Below are 25,889 nucleotides of genomic sequence, written 5' to 3'. Positions count from 1 at the left end.
AGGTTTCTTGGGTTTTCCTGAGCCGTGGTTGTTGTCCTCCCATCTGATGGCCCCTGCATAGTTCCTGGGCCAACACCATCCAGCAGCATGACATCAGTTTATCTTTTTAATTGTTTGTAAGGGTGGCATGGCATTATAACCATCACTGTAAGGGTTGTATTCTTACTACTGACCATCGATGTAGGGGGCATTTTTCCAATAACTCTAAATGAATTGATTTCAGTAAGGGTTCTTTGAGACCCTCTGGGGTAAAAAGATTGAGAAAAGCTTCTCTAGAGACTCTGCCAATTTCCTCTTGCAAGTGTTCAGTTTGTGACAGTCTTTTGGAACGTTTGTTTGATTTTCTAATTGCTAATGGGCAGTGCATTGAGCTAACACATGTATGTACCAAAACTGATATCTGTAAATGGACCCTTAAAGTGGAATGAAAGGTATTAAAACATACCTGTCCTATGGTCGCTCACTGGTGCCAGCATCTTTTTCTAAATGCCGGTCATTGGGCCTCTTCATTGGCATGGGATGATGTCTAGCCTGGACATGGGCAGGAGCCAGTCATCCCAGCATGGCATGCGCAGCTCAGTTTACAGTGCTGAAGAAGACAGCGAGTAGGCAAGTAGGGGGCATTTTAATGCAGAAGAGACATTGCATGTCTCTTCTGCAATAAAAAACCTGCCTGCTCACTGTTTCCTACAGCAGAACTTTAGTTCCACTGTAAGAAAACCTGTAATAAATGAAACATAAAGAAACATACCCCTTCTAAAAATGTGTGATCTCTGGCTGTATTGCCTCTCCTTATGCTTAAATACTTTAAATCTATAAACTGGAATACAAATTCAAGTAAACATATTGGACTAGGTGGGACTTTAGATGAGACCCAAGCTGGTGTTGCCCGGCGTCTCCATCCCTATAACAAAACACAAAATGAGGTTGAAGGATTGTAAGAGGTGCATGAAAGTCAGCCAGCCCCCAGTTTGATGTACTCACCTTCCAGTCTGTCACCAACCAAATAAGACCTGTCTCTTGGTACAAAGAACAGGGGTTTAGTTGACACACATTTGCAAACGCATGTGAAAGCTGCAGAGCCACGTCACGGCACCCTGTTTAAATCTGCAGTCCTACACTCTTAATTTAGTGTCCTTACACTGGAGGCACATGGCCGCTATTGGGTGGATGGGGAACAGGTGAGAGGGAGACAGCCCAACCTCCCCCAACCCATCCCCATGCACGACTGGCTATTGTCTCAAAAAGTTCAAATAATTAGGTTAAATTATAACCATGGTGCAAACTGGAGAAGACCAGCTGAAAAGCATTATACCTCCATCCCCTTGGTGGATGCAGTATATGGATAGGAAGGGATTTTATATATGGGGCATGGCCTGTAAAGCACACTGCCTTTGAAATCCCTTATTTCCTTTGGGACTTTATATGAGACAAGCAGGTCATGCTATTGGTCTCCATCCCTGTATACGGAAAACACTAGGGTCAAATCAAAAACTGCATCCACCAAAGAAACATACCCCTTCTAAAAATGTGTGATCTCTGGCTGTATTGCCTCTCCTTATGCTTAAATACTTTAAATCTATAAACTGGAATACAAATTCAAGTAAAGGACTCCAATAGTGGGCAGTTTCAGGATGATTCCACTGAGTAGCAACTGCCGTGCACGTGTGATGTGAGTGACAGTTGGAACAATTGCAGAAGACAACCATTGCCTGTAGTGGATTTTGTCTGGAGGTGATTCACCATTAAAAGGTTCATTCAGAGTGGCATGTAGCACAGCTTGTTCGGGGGATGCACATTCCCAATGGTTGGCACTATTCTGCAGGTTCCACAGAGGGCCAAGCGGGTCTTTTGGACATTATTTTAGACATTTGAGATGTACTCTGTGGATATTACATGCAATTTGATTTATCAGCCCTGGATATTTAGTTTATAGTAGTCATACAGGCAAACAAGGTGTAGATGACTTTTGTATGACTTTCCTGATCTGCATACTTGCTCCATGTCAGGGATTTAAACTATGCTGGTAGGTTAATTGGATCCTGCCTAAATTGGCTCTAGTATGTGTATGCATGAATGTGAGCAAGGGACCTTGAATTAAACTTCTTGAAGGGCAGAGACTGATGTAAATGTACAATATACAGTATATATATATATATATATATATATATATATATATATATATATTGTAACAGGAAGTCAGCTAAATCTGGGAATGTAGTCACAGGAAGGAGATACATTTCTACCTGATTTAGAAAGTCCATTAATTAATTTAGGGTGTTGGCTACAGAGCTAGCCAGCAGGAAGTTGAAAGGCCTTCACCTGTTCAGAATGAGGGAGTTAAGGCTCTATAATTTGTTCAGAGAAATTCCTATTGTTTGCTGCCTCCAGAAGCTGTGTCCTGAAGCCATGTGGGCTGGGAGCAGGAGGACAGTCAGCGTGTGCCTCCCGACAGGATGTGTGGGCCTGGGAGAAGACCCCCCGGAGTGATGTGTGCCCGGGAGGGTAACCAAGGGTGAATACGTCTCAAAGGTGAGAAGACGAACTGTTGATGTGAAAGAAACAAAGGACTGTGTTGCCCTGTGAAGCTATTATAAAAGGACTATTGAGTGTCCGCTGTAGGACAAGGAAGTCTGCCCGACGGTAGGTTGGAGACAGACACTTAGGCAGGTTCCAGTTGTGAGAAGGTAGCCGCCCAGAGAGGCAAGGATTTATTTTCTGTTTTATTTTATTTTGGATGTTTTGCTGCATACAGCCTGGTGAAGAAAACACCATTTAATAAACCACACTGTTTGTTTGTAAGCACTTGTCGGCTACCTCTCTGGGAAAACGCACCCCCCAAGGGGTCATCCACACCCGCCACCGAGCTAATCCCTCACATATGGTGGAGGTATGCAGTGGGCATAAGCAGAGATCCCTGCAAGGAAATGCAAATGTTTGATGAACTTTGTCTGGTGCATGAGATTGCACAATCTATGTGTGCAGGAGAGAAGATCCTGACAGAAAAAAAAAAAAAAAAAGTGTTTTAAAGAGACAGCGGTCTCAAAATTATTTGATGAACTTTGTTGTGTCTGGTGCAAGTGACTGCACAAACTGTGTGTGCAGGAAAAGAGATCTTGCAAGAGAGAGAACAACTACATGTGTTAAAGAGACAGTGGTCTGAAAATTTTTTTGCTGGACTGTGAAAAATTTGTTTGTGGAGTTATTGAAGATGGGGCGATCCAAACGCCTGAAAAATGCAAAGATAGATGAAATGAGAGACCGAATTCTATGGATGGAGGGGATGCTACCATTTGAACCAGCCCCATCCATGCCTGAACGGAATCGGCTAAAGAGAAAAGTTGTTGTCCCTAGCAACACTGGGGCAAATGAAACTGCTTTGGAGACGCAGGGTTCTCAGATGAAAAGTAAACCCAAAATGGGGGAGATGCTGAAACAACGGAGCTTTGCAGCTCAACAAAAGGATCACCAAGAGAACATGGCAGGCTGGAAACAGAGACGCCAGCAGCCAATGGAGGCCATCGGTTTGGAAGAAACCGAGTATGTGTGCAGGGCTGAGTTGGATGCCTTGCAACGGAAAATGGAAGAAAAGGAACAAGCCGTGGAATTGCTTAAGATGGAGCATAGAAACTTGCAGGAAACGAATGAACTACTCAAGTCTCATGTGTCACAGTGGGAAGAAACCACTGCTCTTCTTTTGGTCGAGTTGCAAAAATGTCAAGACACTATAAAGGAGAAAGATACCATCCTCATGGAAAAGGAAATTGAAATTCAGACTTTGCAGAAGCAAAGTATGTGTGAAATGTTGGAGTTGCGTAATCAGCTGGAAAAAAGTCTTCAGTGTTTGGAAGTTACAAAAATAGACCTGCAGGAGTCGCAGGAACAGAATGTCGCTCTGAAAACGACATTGTCTCTCAGCGACAACGAGAAAAGTGAAAGAGAGGCTAAATTACTGAGTACTGTGTATGAGCTCACCACTTTGAGCAATGTGGTAGATGAATTACGTGCAGACTGTGAAAGTTGGAAAGGGGAAGCCCAACGTGTCCAGCAGCAGTTAAAGGAGAAAGAAGCCTGTGTGGCAGAATTACATTCTCATTCCCAGAAACTAGCCAATGAGGTGAAGGCTCTTATGCAGGGAAAAGGAGATTGTGAACATAAGAGGGAAAAAGTAGAGGCACGGCTTCTGGAATCGCAAGTCAAGGTGTCAGAAGGTGACCGATTGTGTGCTAAGCTGTCAGAGAAGGCAAACCGACTGCAGGTTGAGTTGGACAATGTTACAAATCAGCTTTCTCAAGCAGACAGCAAATCTAGAGAAATTGCGGAAGATTTTTCTATCTTGGAATCGCAGCTGCAAGACACGCAGGAACTCTTACAGGAAGAGAGGTGTCAAAGGCTGAGTTTTAGCACAAAGCTCAAACAAATGGAAGATGAGAAAAATGGCTTCCTGGAACAATTAAAAGAGGAGGCGGAAGCAAAGAAAAACCTATCAGAGCAAGTCGCAACATTGCAAGCTCAGATAGCGGATATGAAAAAACGCATGGAAGAAAGCGTTGGTTCATTACAGTGTGTGGAAGATGTGAAAAAGAAGTTTGATCAGATGCTTGGTGAAGAGAAGACTGTGTCTGCAAAATATGCAGAAGAACGCGCACGTGCAGAAACGGAGGTGCGTGATAACGAGAGCAAAGCCCTGTTCTTGGCTCGCTCTTTGGAGGAAGCTCTAGAGTGTAAGGCTGAACTAGAAAGTGTTAAACAGCTGCGTACAGAAATGGAAGAATTGGTCAGCTCCAAGGATGATGTTGTGAAAAGCGTTCAGGAACTAGAAAAGTCTAAGCGAGCCTTAGAACAGCAAGTAGAAGAGATGAAGATTCCGTTGCAGGAACTGGAAGAGGAATTCCAGGCAACAGAGGATCTGTCCCAAAGAGGGGATAGTGTGCCTGATGCAGTTTTTAAAAGGATCAGTGTTTTGGGGTCTGTCCTGAGTGAGCCTCAGAAATGTGACGACATGTGGCTTGAATCACCCCTTTGGAATAAACCGTTCCTTCAAAAACTTCAAGCATTGGAAAATGTATCATTAGAACTTCAGCAAACAAAGGAGCTGAGTAAGAAATGTGGTGATTTCTCAGTTCAGGCTGAAAACCTAGTGGAGAAAACTAAGGCTGTTGGTGAAAACGTGAAGCAAATGAATAAGTGCCTTTCAGGGAGTGTTTCCAAAATGGAACTGGTGAAAGACGGGTGGCAGAAGTTTGATCGTGATCTTGAGATGCATTCCATGTGGAATTCAGATAGAGAAAAAGAACTAGGTGACCTTGAGCCGTCAAATAGTTCAGCAGAAAGTGCATTGAAGAAACCTGTAAAAGAATGTGTTGCAGTTCCATGCTTCTTCACTGATGCAGAGAGGAGGTCTATAATGGATACCACCCAGATCGCTGGGTTCAACTGTGTTGTTGCCTTTGACCCCTATGTTGGTGGAAGGAAAGTTGATGATGTTCTGGTTGGCTACTTCTGTGAAGAGTTTGGCAAGAAATATAAACTGAATATCAAATCAAGTAGTAGGCCTTTACTGCGACTCGCTCAGGAGGGCGAAAAGTTTAAGAAGTTGATGAGTGCAAATGCTTCAGATCTGCCTATGAATATGAAATGTTTGAATGATATTGATATCTCTGGGAAAAGGAACAGGGGTCACTTTGAAGAAATGTGTGACAGCCTGTTGTCTCAATTGGAAAATCCTCTGCACAGCATCTTAGAGCAAGCAAAGCTCAAGAAGGAAGATCATTCCCTTTTACAACAAAAAGTCAATGATTGTGTACAGCTGTATGGAGAGGCAACTCAAGTCACAGAGGGATGTCAAGAGTCCCTACTTGGAACAAAGCTTAGTGAAGCAAAGGTTCTCAAAGTTTTGTGGAAAACATTTATGGATTGCAGAGAGAGGCGTCTTAAGAATGTTGAAGACATTAAGACTAGCCCAATTGAGTTGCCTATGGATCACGGTCCTCCATGGTGGATTGGACAGACGGTTATGAGGGACAAGCTGTCTGACATTTATGAGAAAGCTGTCAATGAAGATGACAGAAACGAGAAGGAGCGAAATGATGCCAAAAATGCAGTTGAAGAATGTGTATATGAGATGAGAGACAAACTGTGTGGCATTTATGAGAAATCCGTCAATGAAGATGACAAAACAGTTTCATCCGGAAGCTTGAGGATAATAGGAGGCTTATCAGTGAGTCAGCAGTGCTTGACACATGCGTGCCTGGAAATCTGTGTCCCAACCCTAGGGTTGAAACAAGAGGGGGGGGTATGTAACAGGAAGTCAGCTAAATCTGGGAATGTAGTCACAGGAAGGAGATACATTTCTACCTGATTTAGAAAGTCCATTAATTAATTTAGGGTGTTGGCTACAGAGCTAGCCAGCAGGAAGTTGAAAGGCCTTCACCTGTTCAGAATGAGGGAGTTAAGGCTCTATAATTTGTTCAGAGAAATTCCTATTGTTTGCTGCCTCCAGAAGCTGTGTCCTGAAGCCATGTGGGCTGGGAGCAGGAGGACAGTCAGCGTGTGCCTCCCGACAGGATGTGTGGGCCTGGGAGAAGACCCCCCGGAGTGATGTGTGCCCGGGAGGGTAACCAAGGGTGAATACGTCTCAAAGGTGAGAAGACGAACTGTTGATGTGAAAGAAACAAAGGACTGTGTTGCCCTGTGAAGCTATTATAAAAGGACTATTGAGTGTCCGCTGTAGGACAAGGAAGTCTGCCCGACGGTAGGTTGGAGACAGACACTTAGGCAGGTTCCAGTTGTGAGAAGGTAGCCGCCCAGAGAGGCAAGGATTTATTTTCTGTTTTATTTTATTTTGGATGTTTTGCTGCATACAGCCTGGTGAAGAAAACACCATTTAATAAACCACACTGTTTGTTTGTAAGCACTTGTCGGCTACCTCTCTGGGAAAACGCACCCCCCAAGGGGTCATCCACACCCGCCACCGAGCTAATCCCTCACAATATATATATATATATATATATATATATATATATATATATATATATATATATGTGTGTAAAGTGCTGCATAAATTGACGTCACTATATAAGTACCTGTAATAAATGAATAATAATAGTCAGTATACTAAGTAACTAGCATGTTGTAGTAGGGGAGCAGTAATGGCAGTCTCCACATTTCTCCCATGGCAGAGTCACTTTAAATCCTGGATGTATTTTGCATTATTGCATATCTATGATTTAATACCTTACATTGGAAGAAGTTTGTTGACACCTTTACATGCTTGTTTAACATTTTATTCCGAAACCATGGGTGAATATTTATATTTGGCCCATATGCAATTGCCATATAGTTGAAAGTGCACATTGGTCTTACATGTGTCCATCAGGAATGCAGACAGTTGTACACACTTGACAAAGGATCTAACCATTTTCCATGCTATCTATAGTATAGATAAAAAAAAATTTAAAAAAGTTTTTAAATTAAACTTTCAAGCACATTTCCCATGGTGCAGTGCTTCTTGCCTGGGTGACTTATTGCTGGGTCCAAGTTGTCATATCAGGGCATTTTTTCCTGTAGATGATATTTGCCTAGGGTCTTTGGAAGGCTGTCACAGCACAATAGATAAAGAAAAATCACCCTAGAGGTGCTGCAATTTTAATCTTGGTTCATATAAGGTAGTAAAAAGAAAAAAAACATTTGGAGAGCTCACCAACTTAAAACGGAACTACACTGCATCTGAGCACCACAAACCACTGGGCACATTTTGCCTTTCCTTACACCAGTGTGCGCCACCGCTGCTGCATAACAGTGGCCTGAGCAGGGTCTGGAGTGCTGAGTCCAGATGTGCTGACAACCAGGGTCACATAGGTCCAAAGCAGAGAGTGGACTAATCACTGTGTGTGACAAGATGGTGAACTGCAATATCACTGGGACTGGGGAGTTGCTGCTGTGGAAATGTACTATCTGCTGCAAGAGAGACTGGGCGCTTTAGGAATTGACCATACAGCCATTGAGAAACCTTATTGCTGCCTGCATGCTCGACTGCAACTATTCTTATGTGCACCAACGGTACAATTAGACCCCAATGCTAGAAGCCTGAAGAGATAGGACTAAAGATTGTCTCTTGGCACCATCACCTATTGCTTATGCAGAGAAGTACCTCTCAGGGTACATTGTCCCATATCCTGTCCATTCTAGACTGCAATCTAGACTTGTTATAAAATTATTATTTACATTGCAGTCAATGCTTACATAGACTGTTTATTGCTGAATTTGGAGATTTCTGTTGATTACAGTCTAGTGGTGCGGAACTGTATTCTAAGTTACCTTGGCATAGTAATTATGCTGTCTAGTGGACTGTGTCTGAACCTTCCTCCTGTGTGTTCATTTATGCTCAAACCACCGTTTAGTTGAACCCGTACCAATATATTGAGTTTTTTTAACACTAAACAGTCTTGTGTCTATTTCCTCGTACTTATTCACAGCTGAGTTAAAGACATGTATGCTCATATTCTTAAAAGTGCTTGCAGTAACTTTCATTCAACCAATTGTGTCAAAGGGGCTGTGGGTGTTCTTGGAGTAGAGGCACAGAACATAATACCCAAATTACCAAGCAGCTCCTTCAGGAGTAGCGCTACACTACACAAACCATTTTGTAAATTTCTGTTAATAAAAATGTCCTCACTATTTTAATCTGCAACCTAGGGCCGTCTTTAACACATTTCAAAAGGGGCAGCTGCCCCGGGCCCCAGTCATTGTTGTGGGGCCCAAAGCAGCTGCCTCTTGAGCCCGCAGTGCGTGCATGTAGTTTATAAGTGCATTTGGGAGGGCCCAAGAAAATGATTGCCCAGGGTCCAATCAATAATAAAGACGGTCCTGCTGCAGCCACTGTCATATTCTAAGACTAAAAAAAAAAAAAAAAATACAGGCAGTATGTCAACCTGGAAGCATTTTTTACACCGTTGGTATACAGAATGCCCCCAGAATCATCATTTGCTGCTTCTGTGATTGGCTGACTGATTTTCTAACAAGTCTGCACCAAGATATATGTACAATTTTAGGCATCTGCTGGAATAGGAATGAATTTCATTTTCAGTCGCTAAAAGGATGCCGACACTGCAACTTTCCTCATTAGTATGCTGATTTACACATAGGTATAAAGAAGGAAATATTCTGGAAAGGACATAATGAATCAAACGGCAACTCCTTGAGAATAGAAAAAGGTAGGAATCCGCAACAACTCTTGTTATAACACTTGCTATGTACAAGATGTAATTATAATTGTAAGGCATCCTGTACTGAGAGAAATATGGAAGAAGCTGCCAATGCCAACTATCTTCTGAAGATATTAGAATCCAGTCTGTTTCTAAGTCACTTGGCCAGAATAAGCAGTGAAATGTGTATTTTACTGCAAGTTACTGCAATGCATAGGTGTAGCTGACTTAAAATGCTTTTTGTTCAATTTTTAAATGTCACCAGACATACCTCCCAGAAACCCCATCTGTGTGATTAGTTTGGAAACTTGCTGACTTGACATAATCCATAGTAAGCATCAACTCACCAAGAAGACTCAAAATGAAATCCAATTATCTTTATTTCTGCTTGGCATGCTACGAAGGATGTTTTCTGGGCATTTCTTGCAAGTAAAAAAGCATTTTTGTCAAAATGCCTTCTGACTCTAAAAGCTGCTTACTAACAAGGGTGAAACACAAACTAACTCCTAGCAAGGGGAGGCTAGGATTGTCTAGCTAGGGCTGTACAGACAAACAGGAGCAGGGCACATAGGAACATTCTGCAACAAAATAAATGATTAAAAAGAAATAAACTGCTGCGGCAGCACATTTCTCCTTCTATAGAAAGGAGAGATTTTGACTTTGCTTACTTTCTTACTCAAGGTCCTATATTTTAATGTCATTTAGATTTTGGCTGGGGTTCCACTTCAAGGTAAAGCTGACAGCTGTTCACTTCAGCACAAGAGCACGTGCTGAATAATCCTGAGAACTAGAAATAATAAGCAGCCTGCGTACACCTTGGCAATGGAAGTATTTCTTATCACACACCACACATCCACGTACATTGGCTATAGATAATCACAAGTGGTTTAGTGTATAATTTTTACCATGTCAGAGGCATAGGAATAATATGTGAAAGTAACTACAAACTATAGTTCAGCGTACACTTATACACTGGCTGTAAAATGGACCTTCACCCTATTTTTCAACCTTCTATATTATAATAATACTTTTTACCTCCTCTATTCGCATAATCACATCCAATGAGTATATATACACCATTTAGCCATATCGTTATGACCACTGACAGGTAAAGGGAATATCTCGTTACAATGAATTGGTCGGATATTTTAGGCAGCAAGTGAATATGTTGTCCATGTGGTTGATGTGGTGAAAGCAGAAAAAAAATAGGCATCGTAGTTTGTTTTGTATGGGGTTGTGAAGCCCATGGTGACCCATGTCCACAGCCAAAAGCTTCTACAATGGTCACATGAACATCAGAACTGGACTACGGAACAATGGAAGAAGGTGGCCTGGTTTGATGAATCACGTTTTCTTTGACATCATGTGGATGGCCGGGTGGGTGTGCGTTACTTGGCCGGGTGGGTGTGCATTACTTGGCCGGGTGGGTGTGCGTTACTTGGCCGGGTGGGTGTGCGTTACATGGCCGGATGGGTGTGCGTTACTTGGCCGGGTGGGGAAGAGATGGCACCAGGATGCTGTATAAGAAGGAAAGTCAGCAGAGGCAGTGTGATGCTTTGGGCAATGTTCTGCTGGGAAACTTTGGGTCTTGTCATTCATGTGGCTGTTACTTTGGTGTCCATGCCTCAATGGGTCAGGGACGTTTTAGCAAAAGGGGGCCATACTCATTATTGGGTGAATGAGTACACTCCTCACATGTTTGTAAGTATTTTATTATATCTTTTCATGTGACAACACTGAAGAAATTACACTTTGCTACAATGTAAAGTAGTGAGTGTACAGCTTGTATAACAGTGTAAATTTGCTGTCCCCTCAAAATCCTGCGCTTCTGGGTATCGGAGCTGATTGGCAGGGCCAGCGGACTCGATGTCCGCCGGTACCCGCATATTGTTCTGTACACAGGCAGACTGCCTATATAAACAAGGCAGATCGCCATTCTGTCCGTATGGAAGACATTGATCCCGTGTTCCTGCAAAGCAGGGACAGGGATCTATGCCTTCCCTTAGTAAAAGTACCTCCCCCACAGTGAGAAAACACTTGTTAGGCCCACATTTAACCCTTTGATTGCCTTAGATGTTAACCCCTTCCCAGCCAGTGTCATTAGTACAGTGCCAGTGCATATTTTTAGCACTGATCACTGTATTAGTGTCACTGGTTCCCACAAAAAGTTGCTAATTGCCGCCATTACTACTAATAAAAAAAATATGTCCCCGGAATTCATTTTAAAAATATGGTCACCTTATCTTTAATGTTACCCTATTTCTCAAACAAAGGAAGCAAGATATAAATAGCTTAAAGCGGAGTTCCGGCTTCGGGGGTCAATTTGAGCTAAAAATACCCCCGGGACAGTCAGGGCTAGTACATTCCATAATGGATAGCCACTGAGCTGTCCCAGGTCGCACTTACCTGTTAGAAGAAATACTTACCTTGAAAATTTATTCTCCAGCGCTGCCATCTCAGGTGTGGGCAGCTGAAGCAGCAGCGTCCCTTTTTGTGTCCTCTTCGTGACGTCGGAGTCCCACAATGCACTGCACCGGCCCCACTCGTCACCTTCGGTGCAGGCACAGTATCCCTGCACAGCTTCTGGGCAAGCTGTTTAGCAATGAATGCCGTGAATGCCGCATTGATTCCTGGAAACGATGACGTTCAGCTCCCAGGAATCATTGCAAACCGGAAGTGACAGCGCGGGCCGCGGCCGCAGAGGGAGGAAGTGGAAGGAAGGTATATTCTCTTCTATAATAAGGCAAGTGAACAAAAAAAAACCGGCACTATCCATTTCTCTTTCAGGTTCCCCTTAGTAAGCGGATGGCCCAAAATCGATAAAATCGATTTTATCGATTTTGTGGCCGGAACTCCGCTTTAACTTTAACAAGATTTTACTGATGTTTGAGTTTTCAAGGAATTGAAAAACTATTGCAACATTCTATGTACAAATGATCTCTGGCAAATGGTAAGTAGTAGAGGTATTAATAAAAATTATTTTTCAAGTTTCTAAAAAAGTTATCAATATGACGTTTAAAAGATTCAATTACAGTCTAAAAGCTATCCATCAGTAATAATGTTAGTCTAAGATCATACAAGTTGCATACACGAAATGTAAATTACTATTGCTTTTCCAATTTTTTTGTGAAATAAATATTCATTGAACTTTACTAAAATATTCTGAAAATGTCTATTGTCTTAGGGCCCTATGTGAGTATTGCAGTGCGCATAGTAATGTACACACACAAATACACTATATTGCAGTGCATAGATGCGATCCAGCCACATAGGAAATAATGGGATTTCTGGAATGCATTTTCCTGCAGGAGAACAGACAAGTGTGTCTAACCCCTTAAATGGAATTCTGAAAATAATCCGAACTAATCTTCAAACTGTCCCCTACCCCCTCCTAGCACCTATGCTTACTAACCTGTGTAAGAAAGATCTGAATACTTATCTATTTTCAGTCCATTCCGGTCCAGTAATGTGATCTCCCCTGTGTCAGCCAGCTTTGCTGCAGGGGAGAGGAGAGAGCACTCTGACAATGACTTGTAAAGCCTGAAGCGGTGACATCACCCATAGACTTCAATGGCCCATCTGTTGTCGGTGCTCCCTCCTCTATCCTGCAGCCGTGGTTGCTGGCACAGGGGATTGGGATCACATAATGAAACAAATTTAAAAGAAGGTGAATGCCACTGTGAAATCTATAGGTAAACAACCTGCTGACTCACCATACAGACAGACAGGTGGCGTTTCTGGAATTGAAAATAAGTATAAAAGCTAGGATGATTTATACTCAGCTGTGGGTTCACATAAAAAAAGAGGCTCCAGTAAGTGACAAAATGCAGCATAACAAAAAGGCAAAGTTTTATTAAATGGCACAAGTTACAAAAATGTAGTAACACACAAAAACATTCACCGTACAGTAATAAAAAGCACCATTGACAACGCTGCCAAGTACAGGCGGTCCCCGGGTTACAAACAAGATAGGGACTGTAGGTTTGTTCTTAAGTTGAATTTGTTTGTAAGTCGGAACAGGTACATTTTTTAAATGTAGCTGCAGCCTAAAGAACATTTTTAAGCTTTTTGGATAGCATAGGGAAGGGTTAACACCCCTGTACCATTTGTTTTGCTGTCTGTACCCCTGTTCAGAAGATTTCAGCTCACTTCCTGTCTCTATGACAACTGGATTTTGAAAATTTTGGGTTGTTGTGGAAACAAAGATTGGTGATAAAGCTTCAATGGAGACACCTTTTTCCCATGAGAACTTTTACAGGAATGGATTTCCCTTCCTAGGGGGAGATTTCCTCTCACTTCCTGTTGTCTCCCTCCGTTTGTAGGTAGAAGTCATTTGTAAGTCAGATGCTTGTAACCCGGGGACCGCCTGTACTCTAAAAACAGCCCGGGCTCACAAACATACAACCATGCACACACTGATGCTAACAGCAAGAGATGAATAACAGCTGTAGATGATATAGGAACTGGCAGCTGCTCATGAGCTCAATGGTGAAAACTCAAATGTCAGACCACAGAACAGGTCAATTGATGCTACACAGTATGCATTGAAAACTTGATTAGCAACATAGGATTGGAGAGTAGGGCAGTCCAACTGTTTCCCGCTCATCCTTGCTTTGTGCACTGGTCCAAATCAATTGGTGGAGGGGGGATTATGGTGCGGGGTTGGTTTTCAGGTTTGGACTTGGCCCCTTAGTTCCAATGAACGTAAAGCCTCGTACACACGAGTAGAAATTCGGCCGGGAAATTTCGTCCGGCGACCGATCTGCCGATTTTCGGCTTTTTAGTATGGTGCTTCCGAAAACCGACTTCGAATTTTGGCCGAAAAAATCCTGGTGTGCAGGCTATATAATTTTTGTCGACCGTCAAAACACGTCCGATTTTCGTCTCATTGGTACAGATTTAGAAGGGGAAAAATCTTATGAGCAAGACTAGGCATGCTCAGAGATGAAAGAACACAAAGAAATCAATCCAACACATGACATCACTTCTGAAGTAGAATTCTGTCATGCGGGAAAATTCGTGTGCATTCTAGAGCACATTCCAACCAACAGACACCACTCTGGACAAAAGACGGACGACCGGTCGGCGGAAATTCGTTGCGTGTGTACGAGGCTTTACTCTTAAGGCGTCAGTATACCAAGACATTTTAGCCAATTTTATGCTCCCAACTTTGTGGGAACAGTTTGGGGTTTGCCCCTTCCTGTTCCAACATGGCTGCTCACCGATAACAGCAAGAGATGAATAACAGCTGTAGATGATACAGGAACTGGCAGTAAATTATGAAGCTCAATGGTGAAAACTCAAATATCTGACCACAGAGTTGGTCAATTGATGCTACACAGTATGCATTGACAACTTGATTAGCAACATAGGATTGGAGAGTAGCGTAGTCCAACTGTTTCTCAGGTAAGCCCACCAGCAATTAACCCAATATATCATGGGGTAATACTGGTACCCACTAGAGCTCAGGTGTGGGTAGTGTTGTCTGTCAGCACCTGTGAGGCATAAGTTTATAGTAGGCGTTGCAAGCAGTCATGCAGTACACGGGTGCAGTATGGGCGGCAGGGAAAGACAGGAGCAGGAAAAATACAGTGACAATTTTCACAGGGTGCACCACACAATAGTGGACAAGCTCACATAATCGAAGATAGTCCCGAGAGTGATCTCTCGATAAACGGTCTCACCCGAAGTGGTGTAGAGTCACAAGCCGCTCCTGTCTGCATCCATCCCACATGTGTTGTGTCTCTTGCCGCCGCCAACACCTATGCATGACTCGACTCAATGTTATCCCAGGGTAGTGGAGTAACGCTGCCAGGTTCTTGGTGGTCACTACAGAGCAGATGATGGTTGAGCTGCATGGTGTAGTCTGGAATGTGGGTCAAATGACGTGTTAACGTCAATTCATTTCGCCCACTATATCACGTGAGCTTCATCAGGAAGTTGTGGCTAGCACATCATAGGCTTATAAGGGGGCTGATGAAGTCATCCCAAAATGTAACTCCCCTGATGGCCACAGTATCATTCTATGAACATCATAAACCTAGGTATTTGTAAATTATTATGGCAAGTGTATAAAGGTCCTAAATAGAACTAAAGAGTACAAGGCTAATTACACCTTATGTCCATCTATGGTGTCCACACATTCAAAAGTACACGTAACAGAAAGAAATTGGTGAACCCCATTGGAGATAAATAGAGGGGATCAACCCTAGATAATAGGGTCTTCCTATACTAACACATGGCAACATAAAGAAACCCACAACCAGGGGGAGCATATATAGGGGAGGATCACATGGATCACGTGCCAGGAACCGGCTGAAAATAGGTAAGTATACAGATCTTACTTACACAGGTTAGTAAGCATATGTATTAGGAGGGGGTAGGGGACAGTTTCAAAAGTAGCTAAGGTTAAGCCTGGAATTCTACTTTAAGGGTCTTACAGATATCAAACAAGGTTGTTTCTAATCTGATAAGGGAATGTTTGTAGATCTGTTGGTCCTACCATATCACAACCGACATCCCCTGCTGAGTCTTTTTTGGTGGAGATTCAATTGGCTAATCACTTTTGTTTTCCCCAAGGGGAGGCAAGTGCAAGGTATGCTTAAAGCTTTTATTCACAAATAGAATCGTAACAGATTCCTCCATCTATGCTACTTAGTGCAGAATGACGAATCTCCCATTGTGGCTATTGTATTTTGACAGCTGGCCCTGTCAATATACCCTAGCAGTCACTGAATCTGATTGGATACAGCCGCTGTTCAGTTGATAGTTTTCCCCTCGGCTCTTTTGATTTTTCAGTTGAAGGATGTTGGGCAGGAGGCACCTACCCAGGCGAAATTCGCTCATGTATGGCCAGATTAAGAGTTTTCATAGAGACAAGCAATATGAATGTCCATGATTGTTCAAAAGAAGGATGCTTTGACATCCAAATCATGCATGAATTGACTGCCAGATCGTAAATGTCTGTAGTTTGCTTTAGCCAGCACACTCCCACCTATATATTTCATTTTTCTACTTCGTCTATCTCTCTTCGCTCTTTGGCATATTGGTCCCATTGCTTCGAGTTTCATTCTTTTCAGCTCTTTTTGCTTCAGCTACTCCCTCTTCCACCTCCCACCTCTTCCCTTTGATGTGTCTGTACATTAGAAAGTGGATAATTAAAGATTAGGAAGTAATCATTCCCTCCTTGGCGCAGTCTCCTCCCGAGGCCAGCCTGATAATGATGCTAATCAGGTTGGGGTTTCTGGGGCTTGTGTACAATGCATTGCAAAGGAATGTTACATGAGATTATTAAAGCAATGATGAACCAATGTGACCCTGGTATATGGACTTGTAATGTTCTAGAATCTGACAACAGGCAGTAACTGCGGTATAAACAAGGCGCTCTGGGTGTGTGCTGTTACATAGGCCATGGTGTAGAGACTGCAGAGATTGAAGCTATTAGCACACCTATGGACTCGCATGGAGGTCCAACTCTACTCCACTTCTGGACCGGAAAGTTTAACCCCCTTAATGACCAGGCCAGTTTTTGCGATATGGCACTGCGTTATTTTAACTGACAATTGCGTGATCGTGTGAAGCTGTACCTAAATTATATTTTTGTCTTTTTTTTTCAACAAATAGAGTTTTCTTTTGGTGGTATTTAATCACCTCTGCGGTTTTTATCTTTTGCGCTAAAAATGAAAAAAGAGCAACAGTTTTGAAAAAAAAAAAACAATATTTTTTACTTTCTGCTATAAGACACAGTCAATAAAAAATATGTAAAAAATCTATTTTTTTCATTCATTTAGGCTACTATGTATTCTGCTACATATTTTTTTTGTAAAAAAAAAAATCACAATAAGTGTATATTGATTGATTTGCACAAACATTATAGTGTCTACAAATGATGCAATATTTATATGGAATTTTTTTTTTTTTTTTACTAGTAATGGCGGCGATCAGCATTTTTTAGCATGATTGCGATATTGCGGTGGACAAATCAGGCATCTAACTGACATTTTTGACACTATTTGGGAACCAGTGACACTAATACAGTGATCAGTGCTAAAGAAAATGCACTGTCACTGCACTAATGACAATGGCAGGGAAGGGGTTAACATAAGGGGTGATCAAAGGGTTAAGTGTGTCCCCAGGGAGTGCTTACTAAATGTGGGGGCATTGCACTGATTGGGGAAAGACAGAGATCCTCCATCTCGTCCCCTTGAAGAACGGCGATCTGCCTTGTTTACATAGGCAGATCGCCGTTCTGCCTTTCCTGTGGATGATCGCGGGTGGCCAGTGGACATCGGGTCTTCCAGACCCATTGATTTACATCCCCGCTAGCCAATCAGGTCGCAATGGCGCCATCTAGTGGCTATTGAACGAAACAGGTGCGTCGTTTTGAGCAGTAGCGCCAATTTTGCCGCAGTATATATATGGTGGCCGGTCGGCAAGTGGTTAAATAAATAAATGTGCCCATAAACTATCAATACCATTAGCTCATCACATTTTTGAATCTGAAACAATTTCCATATATTTCATAAAATACTGTTTTCACCTTTTTTTTTGGCATCAGTGCTGCTGATCTCCTGCAACCTCTTTCAGCAGCTTCCTGTCTATATGCACCCTCTCCAGCATCAGATAAACATGATTGCTCTGGAGTAGCTTCCTAATAGTGACAACCGAGGACCAGTCTGTGCAATGTGTATTCCATGGTTCCAGCACAGCCCTTTGCAAGGAGGTTACATAGCACAGAGTCTTATGACAAAAAAAGCTGCAGGCGTGCCTACTGTAATAGTAAAAGTATTGCTGAATTTGGTTGCAATGCATTTTACAAAACATAAGGTTCGTACTGCCATTCCCAATAAGGTCACTGTATCCTAAACAATGTATACTTGAAATGGAGTTTTTGATCATGGCACTGTCTATTTCCAAAAGACAACCTCTGGATATGAGGCTGAGCACATGCACTCAACTTCTTTGGTCAACCATGGCGAGACCTGTTCTGATCGGAACCTGTCCTGTTAAACCTCTGTATGGTCTTGGCCACTGTGCTGCAGCTCAGTTTCAGGGTCTTTACAATCTTCTTATAGCCTAGGTCATCTTTATGTAGAGCAACAATTCTTTTTTTTCAGATTCTCAGAGAGTTCTTTGCCATGAGGTGCCATGTTTAACCTCCAGTGACCAATATAAGAGAGTGAGAGCGATAACACCAAATTTAACACACCTTCTCCCCATTCACACCTGAGACCTTGTAACACTAACGAGTCACATGACACCGGAGAGGAAAAATGACTAATTGGGCCCAATTTGGACATTTTTACTTAGGGGTGTACTCACTTTTGTTGCCAGTGGTTTAGACATTAATGGCCGTGTGTTGAGTTATTTTGAGGGGACAGCAAATTTACACTGTTATACAAGCTGTACATTCACTACTTTACATTGTAGCAAAGTGTCATTTCTTCAGTGTTGTCACATGAAAAGATAAAATAAAATATTTACAAAAATGTGAGGGGTGTACTCACTTTTGTGAGATACTGTGTGTGTGTGTGTGTGTGTGTGTATATATATATATATATATAACCAATGACATTAACATGGTTGTTTCTTTCTATTCTAAACATTTTTTTTCTTTATTGCAGGTGGAGCGTGAGATTGCAATTCTTAAACTTATTGAACATCCGCATGTACTAAAGTTACACGATGTTTATGAGAACAAGAAGTACCTGTAAGTCAATTAATTATTATATTATATATTTTTTTATTATATTATATGTAGTGGCTTAGCTGACTAATGATGTCCATACACATAATAGTCTGATCAAATGATTTTTTTAAGAATTGAACAATATGATTAAATCTATAAATTACCGAAAAGATACTTTATCATCAATATATTTTGAGAAAAACCAACCAATTATATTATATTAAAATTATTCTAATTGGTCTGGATGAAAAATCATATCATAGGAAAGTAGATTGATCGATTCAATGATTAGGTGTTTGGCGCATTGATCAAAATTTTAAATCTTCAGAAATTACTTTTCTCCCGGACAGTAAATCGATTGACAATACAATCATATAAAATCAAGTTGTGTATAGTTGTTAAAGCTGAACTTCATACAGGTACAATAGGCAGCTGTGTTTCCTTTAACCACTTTAGCCCCGGAGGATTTGGCTTATAATGACCAAGCCCTATTTTGCGATTCGGCACTGCGTTATTTTAACGGACAATTGCGATGATGTACCAAAACGAAATTTACGTCCTTTTTTCCCCCACAAACAGAGCTTTCTTTTGGTGGTATTTGATCGTCTGTGCAATTTTTATTTTTTGCGCTATAAACAAAAAAAGAGCGACAATTTTGAAAAAATCACAATATTTTTCACATTCTTTTATATGAAATTCTCAAAAAAAAAAGTAAAAATATAAATTTTTTAACATTTTAGGCCAATTTGTTTTCTGCTACATATTTTTGGTAAAAAAATCGCAATAGGCGTATTTTGATTGGTATGCGCAAAAGTTATTGTGTTTACTAATTACGGGAAAGAATGGCATTTTTATTGTTTTTTTTTTTTACTAGTAATGGCGGCGATCTGCATTTTTTTTTGCGGGATTGCGACATTGCAGCGGACAGATCAGACCCCTAACTGACATTTTTGACACTTTTGGGGGTACCAGTGACATTACTACAGTAATCAGTGCTAAAAATATGCAGTTACTGTAAAAATTAAATTTGCAGGGAAGGGGTTAACATTACTGGTGATCAGGGGGTTAAATGTGTCCCTAGGGGTGTGATTCTAACTGTCAGGGGGCGTGGCTTTTGAAGTAATCACAGAGAAATACGATCCTATATAGCAGGATCACATAGCCTCTGTGATCACTTCAGGGAGAATGACAGACGGCTGTGTTTACATCAGCCGTCTGTCCTTCTCTCACAGCTGTGGGAGATCGCGAATGGCCGGCGGCCATCGGAGCCGCTGGTCACACGCACTGGCTCCCCAGCTAACGAGCGCCCCCTAGAGTCTCCTGAGCGAGTGACGTAATATAAGGTTGCTTTGCCCAGGAGCGGCTGCCTGCCGCAGTAAAACTGCGGTGGGCGGTCGTTATGTGGTTAAGTACCAGAGACAGAACTAGAACCTTCAGGGCCCCAGTGCAAGAAACCATGAAGGTCCTCCCTAACCCCCAGCTGGGGCCCATCCCTCTGAGGCCCGGTGGCAAAACACCAGGCCCAGTCCCAAGTGCGACCTTTGCTACCCTGGTAGTTACGCCACTGGTGTTAGTAGATATTTATTTTTGTTATTTGCTTTTTTACCTATTTTTATTTCTTTTAACAATTGTATTTTTTATTATTTTTTACAATTTTTTTAGGAACCTCGTTGAGGGGGCTTTGGTGAGATATCAGGGGTCTAAACAAACCTCTGATGTTTCACCTTTGAAACAAACAGAGAAAGGAGATTGAGGACACAGCTCTCAGTCTCCATCTCCACAGCCTCAGCTGCACAGAATGAATGGACCTGAATAGCTTTGTACAGAGCTTCCTGCTCATTCGCAAACTGAAGCATAGTAAACTCAGTTTACCACGCTCCAGTTATATATGGACAGTGTCTGATCAGTACAAATCACTGGTTCTGTCCATTCGAAAAGGGAAGGAGCCGGTGAACTACACACTTACTGGACCCATCCCTGCTCTCTATCCTGACACATCCCCTACAGCAGTCGGCAGAAGAGGGGAGAGGGGAAGCTGGCAGTGCTGTGGGGGGATGAGGGGGTCAAGACAGCACACAGGAAGGCAGCAGGACCTGGACAGGAGGGGCGGCAGGGGTGGCATGCCATGTAGAGAAACTGATCCCCTCCATTTTTCTCCTGCAGCTGCTGAATGCCTGTGGGAGGTAGAGAAGGAGAAGCAGGATTTCAACAGCTTAAGAAAGAAAATAGAGGAGTTTGGTTACTCTTTATGCTCCCACCAGCCACCCCTCCTATCCTAGTGTATAGGGAGGCCCCTTGTAGCATGGGGCCAGATCTCAATTGCAATCAGAGTAAAGAACAGAGAATGTAGCACTGATAACGTATTAGTGTTCCGCTACTCCTTTATTATCCATTTAGCAGACTGCAGATGGGGAGGGGAGACCACTGTATTACTAATCTGTGAGCAGAGAACAAGATGTCACCCTCCTGGCTGTGCTGTCTGGCAGGGGTGTATACATGACACAAGCAGAATTACAAATACTCTGGTAGATAAAACGCATTACATACTTATGTAAATGTAAACAGTATATTTAGCAGTTTCCCTGGAGTTCAGTATACATGAATTTTACAATATTTCCTCACTGGTGTAATCCATCAAAAGAATACGGTTTTAAACATGTAAACTGACCACGTATTAATACAATCATCCATAAGATCAGTACTTACTAGCCTGTCTGATATAATATGATGCCAACGCCTCTCCTCTAGGTTTGCCAAAAAAATATTCACACCTCAAATGAGGAGAGATTATAACACAGATGGCCTAAACACGTTCATGTTGTATGACAGTTTTATCCCGCTTATCCACCTTAAAGCTCAATTCCTAATTTCTTGAAGATAATGCTGAGTGACAGTGCAAATATAGTCTAGTTTTATTCTATTATAAGGAACACATCATTTTCTAATCTGGCTCAGCTCTAATAGTTTTAAATATTTTAGAGCCTTTGTACAATCTTCTACCAAAACTACATTATACGAGGATCTACCAAACTAATCCAATCAATTTGTATCTAATTAGTTAGGCCCTAGTATTACAAAGCTGATGGTCGTACAGTCACATTCTCGTCTTTTACGTAGGTACTTGGTCTTGGAGCATGTATCTGGAGGAGAACTATTCGACTACCTGGTGAAGAAAGGGCGTCTCACCCCAAAAGAAGCACGAAAATTCTTCCGGCAGATCATATCAGCACTTGATTTTTGCCACAGTCACTCAATCTGGTGAGCAGACCCAATAAAGCTCAGACTGGGTTATGTCTCTTGTTATACTGAAGCAGATACTTAAGGTCTCTTGCACATGGGCAGTCTCCACCACCCACTAAAAAAGTGATCCACGCTTATTTTTTCATTCTTAAGGGAGATTTTGTATTGAAATACTGTACTGCAAAACGGTTGCAAGTTTGACAGGCGATACCATCTGTCAAACTCGATAAGTTGAGTTAAACTTGTTGTGGCTGCAAAGCAAAGTGGTGCAGCATATGTACCACCCCCTCTGACTGCCATGGTAAGCTTAAAGTGGTTGTAAACCTCAGACATAAAATATAAGAACAAAGCATATTCTTCTATAAGTGTGTACTTGTCTCTATCCAGAGCACTGAGTGTCATTTCTATCAGCTGCTTCGTTCCTCTGCTATAAGCTTGAGTCACTTCTGACAAAACTCAAATTTTCCTGACACCAAGAGAAAAATGGTGATGGGGAGGGATGTCCAGCTGATTGACAGCCTCAGCTCTGTTTCTGTGCTTTGTGTGAAGGGGGTGTGTCCCTTCCCTCCAATCAGCTCTCCGAGCTCTCCTCACTGGTGTAAATTTAGCTCTCTGCCCCCGGCTTTTAAGAGCTGAGAGATCCTGTGTAAATTCTGCACTTTGAATGGATGTGAAGGAAAGACAGCTGTAGATAAACAGGTACAATTTTTGTAGGAGGATTTGTTTTATCTCTGTGTGTCACCTGAGGACAGTTACTTCACTGGGTATATTAACACTTTAAGGTGAGGGGGGGGGTGGAATTCTGAACAACCACCTGTTTTTTTTTTTTACAAATCCTTTGCCACCCATGTAAAAGGGACCTTACTGAGTATACAGCAAGAAATCTTCCTGTTCCTACTGTCATTTCTGGATTTTCAGATGTTAAAACTGGGGTGCTCTTCACATGGGCTGCCAATGCACCTCAAATGCCAAAAAAACAGACATGGGTGCATTGTCTGACACTAAATTTGTGTATTGGGATGCCAATCTCAATGAATGACACTGTACAAACTGCTGTGCCTCAACACGTGCTGCATCAACTTATGATAAATATACATTACGAAGGTCTGAAGATACCCTATTTATCATATAGAAAGGCTATGTGTTGGCAGGCTTTGGGCATCAGAGATGGCAAAAGTTTGACATTAGCTTCACATCTAAGATCATAGACCCGGATGCAGCATCATCAGGACAAAGCACATATATATGGAACTGTCCTGGGAAATCTGGGACAGTTGGCATCTATGAATGTTAGGCCTGTCTACACAGGCCATTAATTTGTAGTGTATATACTGTATCCTCTAACTTCCATTAATCTGTATTGTTTCTTACCGTCTTTATTTGTTTTTGGTTGCTCATACACTTTCTGTACATGTTTCGTTGCTCACCAGTCACAGAGATCTAAAACCTGAGAACCTACTTCTGGATGAGAAGAATAATATCCGAATAGCAGATTTTGGGATGGCCTCTCTGCAGGTCGGAGACAGCCTGCTGGAGACCAGCTGTGGGTATGTAAACCATGCATACATTTAACATAGCTTCTGAAGACTGTGGGCCCAATAAAGTATTGATGGTTGGTGATGGGTTTTAAATGGAAAGATGCAACTAGTGCACCAAATATTCGAATGTGTGACATATCACACAAACTTTGCATGGTCTGTGCTAAATAAATAGTTTTTCAGAAAATGAATTCATTGATATTTGGGGCAATGGAGGTGTGCAGGAAATAACTGTAACCCCTAGGCTAGACATCTTAAAGCGGTAGTATACTCATTACTTCTATAGCTGAAAATCCAATCAATGCCAGTAACATGTAATATTCAATCAAATATCATGTAAACACTCTATTATAAGTTTTACTTACAATTCTAATTTCTTTAGTTCCGGTCGGTATTTTGTCATGTTGTGCGCCGCCATCCTTGCTGTGGTTTCCGTCTGCTGAGCAGTGCGGTATTTCTGCCCACAGTATGTCTAGTATTCGGAAATCCCGTGCATGCGCAGTAGACGCCGAAACCAAGCCTTGTTTTGGGTTCATTAACCATTTTGACAGCCAATAGGAGGCTGCCCACTATCGCCCTTCTGCACAATTGGTCCCCTCCCTCGGAATCTCGCACGGGGCTGACGTCCAGCAGAGGAAATGACGATGCCCCGGCATAGACCCTGCATTATTCCGGCAGCATCATTAGCTTGCTGGAAAATCAGGGTACACAGAGCATGCCAGGGTGACGTCATTGACCGGAAGGAACTAAATAGAAAGAGAACGGCTGAAGTGACAGGCAGGAGAAAAGGTTAGTCATGTAATATGGACACACAGGGCCGCCATCAAGGGGGTACAGCCCATGCACATGTAGGGGGCCCGGCCGTCACGAGGGGCCCCAAACAGGGTAGGTTTGCCATCTGTTCTTGCAATGCCATTCAATTGTAAGCTCCGCCGTTCCCTTGCAGAATGGCACTATGTGGGGGATCCTGCCCCTCACTAGCCCTTACACACAGCTGAAGGCCCCGCCCTCCCCTGTTCTCCAGCTGTTCACGCCTGGACAGGAGGGGCGGCATTTACTAGAACCATTCACCTTTATTTTTCTGGGATAGAGGAGATGGGACTGGAGGAGGATTACATGGGACTGGAGGAGAAAGATGAGGACATGGAATGAAGGAGGACATGGGACTGGAGGAGAAGGAGGACATGGGACGGGAGGAGGATGACTACATGGTAGGCAGGCCATGGGGAATGTTGGTGGTTGGTGGCCTAAAACTGTGTAAGGGGCCCCAAAAATGTGTAAGGGGCCCCAAAATTTCTGATGGCTGCCCTGCGGACACATATGATTTATATTGTTAAAAGTAGCGAAAATGAGTATACTACCGCTTTAATAAAGAAGGGTGGGCTTAATGAAGTGGACAATACAGACAATTCTTTTGTCAAATACGGTATTATGCCTGGTGTCTTTAGCTCGTGGAGAACAGTTGCATAGATTGGTTAACTGAGTGGTCAGTCTTGTGAATAAAAGTATCTAAAACCGATACGTTTGTGTTGCCAACTTCTTATCTGATGCTTCGAGAGTATGAATGAAACAAACTGATTCATTGTTGTGGACAGCAGAGGTTTCTTTAGGGCACTAGATGTTCTTACATGAGAGCCAATGTCTACATATGTAGACAGGATATGGTTTATTATGTCCAGAGCTTTCTAGTAAACCATCTGTAAAGCTCGCTGTACACTAGAAGAGTTTTAAACAAATGTTTACACAAACATTCGAACAAAATTTTGTATGAATATTCACAGTTCATTTGAAAACTTGATGAATGATGCTCAAAAGTACTTCAAAATTTGGTTCGCTTTTAACATTTGATTTTGGAATGAATGGACTTTATTGAACAAAAACCACATGCTCTGTTAGAACGTAATTGTTGGAAAAAAATTTTTCCATCCTGCTCCTTCAAAATTTCTCATCATTGCAGTCGAAAAGGAATTATTAGAAAGTTGAATGAAAGTTCTCAAAATTAAACATTTGGAACTTTGTCCTAGTGACCTTTATCACCAAGAGTGAAAGTAAAGAAAAATCCCACATTTTGGGTCGTCAACAGAACAAGAACTGAGGGGGGAATTTTCCAATGGGAACACTAATTCTTTTGACCCTGGTGACAACCAGGAATTCCCTCATTTTGGAGGGATTTCCTCTCACTTTCTGTTTTGGCTATAGGACAGGAAGTGAAGGGAA

General features: G+C 42.2%; 1 protein-coding gene across 4 annotated transcripts in view; it reads left to right on the top strand.

Annotated features, from left to right (window-relative positions):
- Positions 1-25,889, top strand: part of BRSK2 (BR serine/threonine kinase 2) — a 260,786-nt gene that overhangs the window by 168,422 nt on the left and 66,475 nt on the right. For all 4 annotated transcript variants that reach the window (XM_082270214.1, XM_082270215.1, XM_082270213.1 and 1 more), the window contains exons 3-5: positions 18,830-18,915; positions 22,012-22,152; positions 23,565-23,681. In XM_082270214.1, coding sequence (XP_082126340.1) covers positions 18,830-18,915; positions 22,012-22,152; positions 23,565-23,681 — 344 coding nt within the window. The remainder of the gene's footprint in view (positions 1-18,829; positions 18,916-22,011; positions 22,153-23,564; positions 23,682-25,889) is intronic.

Source organism: Pelophylax lessonae, assembly GCF_965119305.1.
Source record: "Pelophylax lessonae genome assembly, chromosome: 10".
Classification (NCBI taxonomy): domain Eukaryota; kingdom Metazoa; phylum Chordata; class Amphibia; order Anura; family Ranidae; genus Pelophylax; species Pelophylax lessonae.
This window is presented reverse-complemented; position numbering and strand designations above follow the sequence as displayed.